This window comes from Pongo pygmaeus, chromosome 11, assembly GCF_028885625.2.
Source record: "Pongo pygmaeus isolate AG05252 chromosome 11, NHGRI_mPonPyg2-v2.0_pri, whole genome shotgun sequence".
In the NCBI taxonomy this organism is placed as follows: domain Eukaryota; kingdom Metazoa; phylum Chordata; class Mammalia; order Primates; family Hominidae; genus Pongo; species Pongo pygmaeus.
This window is the reverse complement of record NC_072384.2, coordinates 73,854,364-73,864,689: the sequence shown is the minus strand read 5'-3', so window position 1 is coordinate 73,864,689 and position 10,326 is coordinate 73,854,364. Positions and strand designations below refer to the sequence as shown.

Below are 10,326 nucleotides of genomic sequence, written 5' to 3'. Positions count from 1 at the left end.
CAGCTTCTCTCCGCACGGACTGAGCGAATAAAGTTATAGGAAAAGGGAGATGGGCTAGCGGCCACGCGGTCCCCGGGGCTGGTGTGGCTGTTTGCCTGACTTCAGACGCCCCGGATCTCCCGGAGGGAAGTCAGGGCCCAGCAGTCCAGCTGGGGAAGCGCGGCGCTGTAGGCCCCCGAGTGAACGTGAGCAGGTAACCCAGGCCGCGCAGCCAGACAGATGCGGAGACCTGGAACCGAGAAGCCCACGTGCCAAAGCGGAAGACTAGAGCTCCCGGGAATGGCCCAGCCAGCGCCTTCCCCTCTCCAGCCCTCCCTGCCTCCGCGCGGCTCCTCCCACACTGGGCTCCTCCCGCCCTACTCCCGCCTCCCCGGCCGGTTGGGCCAATGGGCGGGGCGCGCGGGCAAGGCGGGGAGGGGCGGGGCCCATGGTCTGCGCGCAGGTGCCGCTCGGCGCCCGGCCCGCCCGTTCCGCTGCTGTCGCCGCCGTCGTGCGTGCCGCTCGGCGGAGGGGACGGGCCTGCGTTCTCTCCTCCTTCCTCCCTGCCTCCGGCTGCCGGCAGGACCTTTCTCTCGCTGCCGCTGGGACCCCGTGTCATCGCCCAGGCCGAGCACGGTGAGGCCCTTAGGGATCCCGGGGGCGCGATCTCCGCCAGGTCTTCGGCGCCCGGGCTCATTGCCCTGAGGCTGGCGCGGGGCCCGGGCCCAGTGGCCAAGATGGGGCCAGGGCAGCGGGTGGCTTGGGGGTGTGTGGATGAATGAGGCGCTGTCGGACTAGGCCGCGCGTCGGGAGATCGGCCTACGCCTCACGCGGGAAAGCCCTGGGGAAAGCCTTCTCCCGACGCCGGGACGCCCGGTGGCCCAGTCCAGAGAGGAGGATGGGGGGTGGGGCCCACTTTGGGTGGGCTGCCGGCCACCTCTCGGTAGGCCAGAGGACCCGACAGGAGCTGTTCATGTATCTGTTCTTTGGAGGCCTGGGGGTTGGCCAGGAACAGGTGTCAGGACGCTGAGAAGGGAAATTCCTGGCCCTCGGGGTCAGGGATCAGAGGCTGGAATACTACTGCAAGGGCAGGGCCCCAGCGTAGTCCTAGGAGGTACAACTCTCAGCCAGAAGACTGGGACAATTTTCGTTCCCAGCTTCTGAGACGTGAGCTTAGCGGTCCTTGTGATTTCACTTTGCAGTCCAAGAGTGGGACTAATTCTGCACGCATGATTTGGAGACAGAACTAGTAAGGGACAGAGAAAGTTTCGACTTGTAAATAAAAAGGTTCCGTCGATTAATTTACCATTAGAAATAGTAACCATAGTGTAGATTTTGGAGGTTGCTTATGAGGACTGATGAGCCGTACCTTCATTGCCAAAGGTGGGAGGGACTTGGTGGAAGGACCCCAGTACCTGGTGGGTGTTCATCTATGTGAAAAATGGGGGTTGTGGGCGAATGGGAAAGATAAGATTCCAGATTATAGAGGAATGGTTTGGTGTGAAGGGTGACTTGGTTACTGGTGGTTCCACAGTGGAATTTTCTTTGACTGTCTTCTGTGTACTTGCTTCCAAATGCTTTCTTTCATATAACCATATATCAGGTTAAGATATAAAGTGTTTTGTGAGCAGTGTGGATGGAAGATTGGTAGCTAAACTCTAAGTTTATCTTTGATTCCTGGTGCCACAAAAATTTTATTTATTTTTTTATTTAAGACAGAGCCTAGCTTTGTCGTTCAGGCAGAGCCCAGTGGCGTGATCTTGGCGCACTGCAATCTTCGCCTCCCGGGTTCAAGCAGTTCTCGAGCCTCAGCCTCCCTAGTAGCTGGAATTACAGGCACGCGCCCGACGGCCGGCTACTTTTTTGTATTTTTTTTTCCTTTTTAGTAGAGACGGGGTTTCTCCGTGTTGGCCAGACTGGTCTCGACTCCTGGTCTCAAGCAGTCTTCCCACCTCAGCCTCCCAAAGTGCTGGGATTACAGGCCTGAGCCACCGTGCCCGGCCCAACAAATACTGATTTTAGATCAGTCTTTCTGGGACTTCTCAGCAATGACTCTTTTGACAACAGATATGTTTACAGAACTTTTTAAAATTTTTTTGCTTAAAAAAAAGTGGATTTAGCTCTGTGTTAGTTTTGGATCGCTATACACAGTATGTTTTGTTCTTAATCTTAATTCAGTAATATATTTTATGTGATGAAATGTGTTTTGGGTCCATGTGGATAGTAAAAAGTGTTCATATGTTTGCTTTGGTATTTCAGATGCCCCCTAAAAAGGGAGGTGATGGAATTAAACCACCCCCAATCATTGGAAGATTTGGAACCTCACTGAAAATTGGTATTGTTGGATTGCCAAATGTTGGGTAGGTGAACGTTGGGGCTTTTGTGATTTTCATTTTGTAAATATTTTGGGTCCTATTGTAGAAATGGGAACCATGAGGTAATTAAACTTTAAATTGAAGAAAAGAGGCCAGGAAGCTGGACTATTAATGTTGCAAAATTAGGCTTTAGTTTAGATATATTTTATTGATTTCAGTGCTGGTTGGCTATGTGTGGTACCTACATAGGCTGGCTACCAGAGGCCATGCAGTAGGATACTTTAGGAAATTTATTTGAAAGCTCCACCATAGGCTTGATGGAGAAGGAGGTGACAGTTTCGAATTTCGTAGTGGAACTTGTAAAAGGTTTGCTGTTATAAAGTGTCTAAATCTGAAAGTTCTGAGAGCAGAAATTTGAGTTTTTGTAATGTTTTCTTTTCTTTTTCTTTCTTTTTCTTTTTTTTTTTGAGACGGAGTCTCAGTCTGTCACCCAGGCTGGAATGCAGTGGCATGATCTTGACTCACTGCAACCTCTGCCTCCTGGGTTCAAGTGATTCTCCTGTCTCAGCTTCCTGAGTAGCTGGGATTACAGGTGCGCACCACCACGCCCAGCTAATTTTTGTATTTTTAGTAGAGACGGGGTTTCACCATGTTGGCCAGGCTGGTCTCGAACTCCCGACCTCAGATGATCCGCCTGCCTCAGCTTCTCGCAGGGCTGGGATTACAGGCATGAGTCACTGAGCCCGGCTGTAATGTTTTCAAAATTACAGTGAATTGAATATATGTAAATAAGAGAGTGATAGGAAATATATGTGGGGTTTATCATAAATCTATACACACGCAACTTAAGTGTTCAAAGTCTTCTTTTTTTTTTTTTTGAGACGGAGTCTTGCTCTTTTGCCCAGGCTGGAGTGCGGTGGCATGATCTTGGCTCACTGCAGTCTCTGCCTCCCAGGTTCCAGCAATTATCCTGCCTCCGTCTCCTGGGTAGCTGGGATTACAGGCATGTGCCACCACGCCCGGCTAATTTTTGTATTTTTAGTAGAGACGGGGTTTCACCATGTTGGCCAGGCTGATGTTAAACTCCTGACCTCAGGTGATCTGCCTTGGCTTCTGAAAGTGCTGGATTATAGGCGTGAGCCACTGCACACAGTCCAAGTCTTCCTTTTTCATTATTTAACCTTTCACTAACCTTAAAATATAAAACATCTCAAAAGTGATTAGGGTGTACTAATAGGTAACAGATTCAGTGTGGATTTGTGAAAGTGATCAAGGGTGGCCTTTTAGATTGGTGGCAAGTAGGACAATCATGTTCTTAGGTATTCCGAGGAGCTCCTGTCGTAGGGATTCCTCAATGAATAGAGCATGGTGTGACCAAGTGAGGCATGTCTTAAATTCATGTAATGTAAAACATGAGCAAGTGTGGCTGTCCTGATTTCAGTCTTTCCTGGAGCTTGAAGAGGTTTTCATTTTGAAGGGATTTCCTGCTGTGATATAGTCTGCTTGCAGAGTAAGACTAAGTAGAGAGTCGAAATGTAAGCAAAACAAATAATTAATCAAAATACTGTAGGGTTCTATCAATAAACGTGAAAGCAAGGTATGATCATTATGTATGTTGTGGGCTTTATTGCACTAGTAAGGAAGTTATAGTTTTGAGATATTGACATACTTCTCATTCTAGAATTGTTGCAGTTACTACAACTTGATTTTAAATGGGACTATATTAAAATGGGCCACATTAAGTGTTTTCTGTACATATAGGCAACCCTCTGTATCTGTGGTTTCACGTCCTTGGATTCAACCAATCTCAAATCAAAAATATTTTTTTAAAAATTGGCTGGGCATGGTGGTTCATGCCTATGATCTCAGCACTTTGGGAGGCCGAGGTGGGTGGATCACTTGAGGTCAGGAGCTTGAAACCAGCCTGGCCAACATGGCGAAACCCAGTCTCTATTAAAAATAACACAACAAAAATTAGCCGGGCATGGTGGCAGGAGCCTGTAATTCCAGATACTTGGGAGGCTGGGACAGGAGAAATAGCTTGAGCCCGGGGGGTGGAGGTTGCAGTGAGCCAAGATCCCGCCACTGCACCCCAGCCTGGGTGACAGAGCAAGACTCCGTCTCAAAAAAAAAAAAAAATTTTTTTTAATTAAATAAAAAATGACAGTACAACAATAAAAAAAATACAGTAAACAACTATTTACCTATCATTTACATTGCATTAGGTATTATACTACACCATTGTATATAAGGGACTCAATCTGCTGGAATCTTAGAACCAATCCCCTGCAGCTATGGAGGGACGACCATATAAGCTTTTTAGTCATAGAGCATAATGAAATTAATGTACGTGGAAATAACCTAAAATATTTTATTATTCAGAATAAGTGTACTGTTTACACTTTTAAATAAAATGCTTTCCCTGCCCAGTGTCATTGAGGTATACTTCACAAATGGTAAAATTCACTCATTTTAAAGGTACAGTTTAATGAGTTTCGGCAATTGTATTTGGTTGTAAACACTACTTTTTGTAGAATGATCTTATTTCACACAACTGTATCAGGTAGGATTCTTTGTAAGCAACACAATTCTGGCTATTTTCAGCAAGAAAAAGAGGTTTATTGGAATAAGTGAATTAGGATCTGAACAGCCAGGCCTCAAGAGGGATAGGAGCCAAGTGGTGCTGGCAGAAATGGGTCCATGTGGAGCTCAGCCATGTGAATCCCTGGACTTCTGGGTGTTTCTCATTTCCTGTCTCTCCTGTAATTCCAATTCCTGAGTAAGGAAATCCGACTGGACCTGTGTGGTTCTGTATAGGTCTACAAGATATAGATTGTGGGAGGGAGAAAGTTCTCTAAAGGATGGCCTGCTGATCAAAAGTAAGGACATTCAGTACAAGACCATCTAGAGAATCTCTTGGTTTTTAGCTGGGTGAATAGGAAGGCTTACTTTTTAGTCTGCATAAAGCTGATGACCCAGAAACTTAGAGGTAATATTTATAGCTAATCAGATATCGAACATTTACTATATACCAATCACTATTTTGAGTACTTTATATATATTATGTAATTTAATAAGTGGTTTGACATTCCCCTCCATTGCAATTTAAATTCTGCGAAGGTAGGAAGGTACCGATTGTCTTGTTCTTGCTTATTGGTATATTTCTAGTGCCTAGACTGGTGTTAGAAACATAGTAGATATTTAGTAATTATTTGTTAATGGGACACGATGGTGTTAGGAACATAGTAGATATTTAGTAATTATTTGTTAATGGGATACATATTTCCCCTTTGATGGCTGGATGTAGATTTAGTGATAAGGAGACATGTTTTTGTTTTTGTTTTTTGAACAAGATTTTATTCTCTTGCCCAGGCTGGAGTGCAGTGGCATGATCATGGCTCACTGCAGCCTCAACCTCCTGGGCTCAAGCAGTCCCCACTCCTCAGCCTCCTGAATAGCTGGAACTGCAGGCACACAAAACACCGTGCCTGGTTAATTTTTGTATTTTTTGTAGATGGGGTTTCACCATGCTGCCCTGAGGCTGGTTTCAAGCTCCTGAGCTCAAGCGATCTGCCCGCCTCAGCCTCCAAAAACATGTCTCCCATTAAAACATCTCCAGCCAGGTGCGGTGGCTCACACCTGTAATCCCAGCACTTTGGGAGGCCGAGGCAGGTGGATCACAAGGTCAGGAGTTCGAGACCAGCCTGACCAACATGGTGAAACCCCATCTCTACTAAAACTACAAAAATTAGCTGGGTGTGGTGGCACGCCCCTGTAATCCCAGCTACTCAGGAGGCTGAGGCAGGAGAATTGCTTCAACCTGGGAGGTGGAGGTTTCAGTGAGGTGAGATTGCACCACTGCACTCTAGCCTGGGTGACAGAGCGAGACTTCGTCTGAAAAAAAAAAACAAAAAAAATAAAAAAGCCTGTCTCCTTGCCCCGTGTGGTGGCTCACGCCTGCTGGAATTACAGGTGTGAGCCACTGTGCTGGGCAATTAAATGGCCTCTTTTAATGAAGTAGAATATGGAGATTTGGTTTCTAGTTCTGTACTGCCTTTTCTTACCCGAGTGACCCTTTATAAATGAGCTCCGGTTCGACCAGTGTATTATTGTGGTTGTGAGGATTAGAAAATATTGGGGGGAAAGTACATTTTGATACAGTGTTCCAAACTTCTTTATTTCTGTGAGGGATAGCTCTTCTTGTTGCTATCCACTGCATCAGATGGGATTAGATTCAATTAAGAGCATCAGAAAACCCCAGATAACCAGTTTTTTTTCTTCATGTAAAAATGTACATTTTGCAGTCATAGATTGGTATAGTGGACCTGCTTTATGAAGTCCTCAGGAACCCATGCTCCTTTCACTTCACAGCTTGGCAATCCCTAGGATGTGGCCTCATCCTCATGGTCTAGGGCTAGGGTCCCCAAACTTCATGCTGGGGACTGATACCGATCTGTGGTGTGTGAAGAACCAGGCTGCATGGCAGGAGGTGAGCAGCAGGCGAGTGAGCATTCCCACTTTAGCTCCACCTCCGGTCAGGTCAGCAGCAGCATTCAATTCTCAGAGGAGCGCAGGCCCTGTGTGAACTGCGCATGCAAGAGATCTAGGTTGCACGCTCCTTATGAGAATCGAACTAATGCCTGATGATCTAAAATGGGGCAGTTTCATCCTCAAACCATCCCCCACACCCTTGGTCCGTGGAAAAATTGGCTTCCATCAGCCAATTCATGGTCCAGTCCCTGGTGCCAAAAAGGTTGGCGGCTGCTGGTCTAAGTAAGGTGTTGTGAATTCCAGGCAGCTGGTTATCCAAAGGGTCAAGGGGCCAAACTTGACTAGCAGCCTTTTTCCTGTAAACTGCCATACCATCCTTCTGCCAACATCCCTTGGTCCAGAATTTAGTCACAAGAATTTAGTTGCAAGGAAGGCAAGGAAATGTAGTCTTTATTTTGACAGCCACATGTTCGGTTAAAAATTCTGTTACTCTTGGCTGGGTGCGGTGGCTAATACCTGTAATCCCAGCACTTTGGGAGGCCAAGGCAAGCGGATCACTTGAGGTAAGGAGTTTGAGACCAGGCTGGCCAACATGGTGAAACCCCATGTCTACTAAAAATATAAAAATTAGCTGGGTGTGGTGGTGCACGCCTCTAATCCCAGCTACTCGGGAGGCTGAGGCAGGAGAATGGCTTGAACCCGGGAGGCAGAGGTTGCAATGAGCCAAGATTGTGCTACTGCACTCCAACCTGGGCCACAGAGCGCGACTCTGTCTTAAAAAGAAAAAACAAAAAACGATTACTCTGAAAGAAAGGGAAAATGGATATTATGGGCAACTAATATACTCTGTTCAAACACTCACAAACTGCCCCAGGAGAGTAATTGTCTTGCTTAGTTGATCCTTCTGGGAATGCATTTTGGTGTCCCTGCAAATTGCCTTCTCCCAATTTTCTACAGACCAGTTATAGCGTCTGTGAAAGCCATTTAGTATTGCTGAGGGAAAAGGTTGTAGAAACTGTTAAAAAAAGAAAAAATCACAAGAGAATTATCACCATTGTTTAGTTATCTGTTGTTGTGTAGCAAACCATTCCAAAAGTTCATGGTTTAAAATAGTAACAATTAGTAAACTATCGCAAGAACAAAAAACCAAACACCGCATATTCTCACTCATAGGTGGGAATTGAACAATGAGAACACATGGACACAGGAAGGGGAACATCACACTTCGGGGACTGTTGTGGGGTGGGGGGAGGGGGGAGGGATAGCATTGGGAGATATACCTAATGCTAGATGACGAGTTAGTGGGTGCAGCACACCAGCATGGCACATGTATACATATGTAACTTACCTGCACATTGCGCACATGTACCATAAAACCTAAAGTATAATAATAATAATAATAAAAGAAAAAATAAATAAAATAGTAACAATTTTTATTCGTCGGGAATGTAGTGAGTTAGATAGGTCTTCTGCCAGTCTCATTGGGATCCCTTATGTGACTGCATTCAGCTGGTGGCTAGTTGAGACTGGAAGATCCAAGATGGCCATTTTAACAGATCTGGCTGGAAGTCTGGGGCACTTCTCTTATACTTGGCCTGATTCTCTTTTTAAGTGGTCTCTAGACCAAGCTTCCTTATATCTTGGTGTCTGGCTCTCGAGAGAATGGAGGTGTGGCAGTGGCATAGCACACTTACACAGAAATCTTTTGGTCAAGGCAAGTCATGACACCAGCCCACAGACATGGGGAGAGGGGAAATAGACTCTACCTCTTGATGGGAGGAGTGACAAAAAATGTGTGGCCATCTTCAATCCACTGCAGTCCACTATTTTCCTAATACAAAATATGTGATGCCTATGTGTTCCTAGAAGTCTTCCTAGTTGATTCTTAGCTCACTTGTTTTTTAGAAGCTCCATTCTTGATTGCTCAAAGGAACTCACAGGAGGAAAATTATTCTCTAGGCTGCAAATACTGGTGATCTGAGTATTTTCATTCTAAAGAGCTGATAAAGTTAAGCTGAGAGTCAGATTCCCATGTCTACCGAGAAGACAGGTATCTATGGATATCAGAGATATCTCTTGATGGCTTGTGATTTTGAGCATCTTTTCATATGTTATTGGATATCTTATATAAAAAGTCTTTTTTTCTTAATGATTAGTTTTTTATTCTGGATATGAGTTCTTTGTTGGATATGTATTACAATGATCTCTTGCCAGTTTGCTTGACTTTTCACTTAAGATTAAATTAAGAAAAATTTTGAGCTGGGCTCAGTGGTGCCCTCCTGTAGTCTCAGCTACTCAGGAGGTTGAGTTGAGGTAGGAGGATCCCTTGAGCCCAGGAGTTCTGGGCTGTAGTGTGCTATGCTGATTTGATTGGGTGTCTGCAACGCCAGCCACAGTGGCGATCCAGTGTCTGCACTAAGTTCAGCATCAATATGGTGACCTATCAGGAGTGGAGGATCACTAGGTTGTCTAAGGAGGGTGAACTGGTCCAAGTCAAAAACAGAGTAGATCAAAACTCCTGTCCTGATGGGTAGTAAGATCTCTGAATAGCAACTACACGTTAGCCTGGACAATATAGCAAGACCCATATGGAAAAAAAAATTTCTTTTGAAATAATTTCATGCTTAAAAAAACTCACAGTTGCAAAAATAGTTTTAAAAATTCCTATTTAACCTCTGCTTGGATCCCCTAAGTGTTAAAATCTTTATAACTATAATACAATGATCAAAATCAGGAAATAAACATTGATTTACTAATCGTCCCTCTAATGTCCTTTTTTTGGTCCAAGATTCAATCCATAATTGTATGTTGCATTTACTTGTTTTTTGTTTTTTTTTTGAGATAGAGTCTCGCTCTGTCACCCAGGCTGGAGTGCCTTGGCCTCATCATAGCTCACTGCAGCCTCAAATTCCTGGGCTCAAGTGATGCTTTCACCTCAGCCACCTGAATAGCTGGGACTGCAGGCACATTTTATTATGTCAGGCTAATTTTTAACTTTTTTTTTTTTTTGGTAGAGATGGGTTCTCACTATGTTGCCCAGGCTGGTCTCAAACTCCTGGCCTCAAGATCCTCCCACCTTGTCCTTCCAAGTGGTGGGATTATAGGCATGAGCCACTGTGCCCAGCTGCATTTAAGTGTTTTGTTTCCTTAGTTTCCTTTAACCTGGAACACATTCTCAGTCTCTTTTTGTATTGGATATCCTTGACACTTTTGAAGAGTACTGGCCAGTTATTGTGTACAGCTCTCATTGGGGTTTGTCTGATGTTTCCTCATAATTAATTTCAAATTATGTACTTTTGAGCATAGAAGTGACATATGCTTTTCAATACAGTGTATTAGAAAGCACATGATGTTGATTTGTCCATTTTTGGTGACGTTAACTTTGATTGCTCATTGGTATCTGACAGATTTCTTCATTGAAAGGGTTATTATTTTTCCCATTGCAATTAATAAGCATCTTGTAGGGGGTCCTTTGAAATTTTGTACATATATTGTTTCTCATACTTTTGCCCCCTAATTTTGGCATGTGTTATTGATTCTT

General features: G+C 44.8%; 1 protein-coding gene across 2 annotated transcripts in view; it reads left to right on the top strand.

Moving 5' to 3' along the window:
• Positions 1-382: 382 nt before the first annotated feature.
• Positions 383-10,326, top strand: part of OLA1 (Obg like ATPase 1) — a 174,221-nt gene continuing 164,277 nt past the window's right edge. Inside the window, exons 1-2 of one of the 2 annotated variants that reach the window (XM_054477567.2) lie at positions 383-615; positions 2,239-2,339. In XM_054477567.2, coding sequence (XP_054333542.1) covers positions 2,239-2,339 — 101 coding nt within the window. In that variant the 5' untranslated portion in view covers positions 383-615. The remainder of the gene's footprint in view (positions 616-2,238; positions 2,340-10,326) is intronic. The other variant, XM_054477566.2, reaches the window with a different exon arrangement.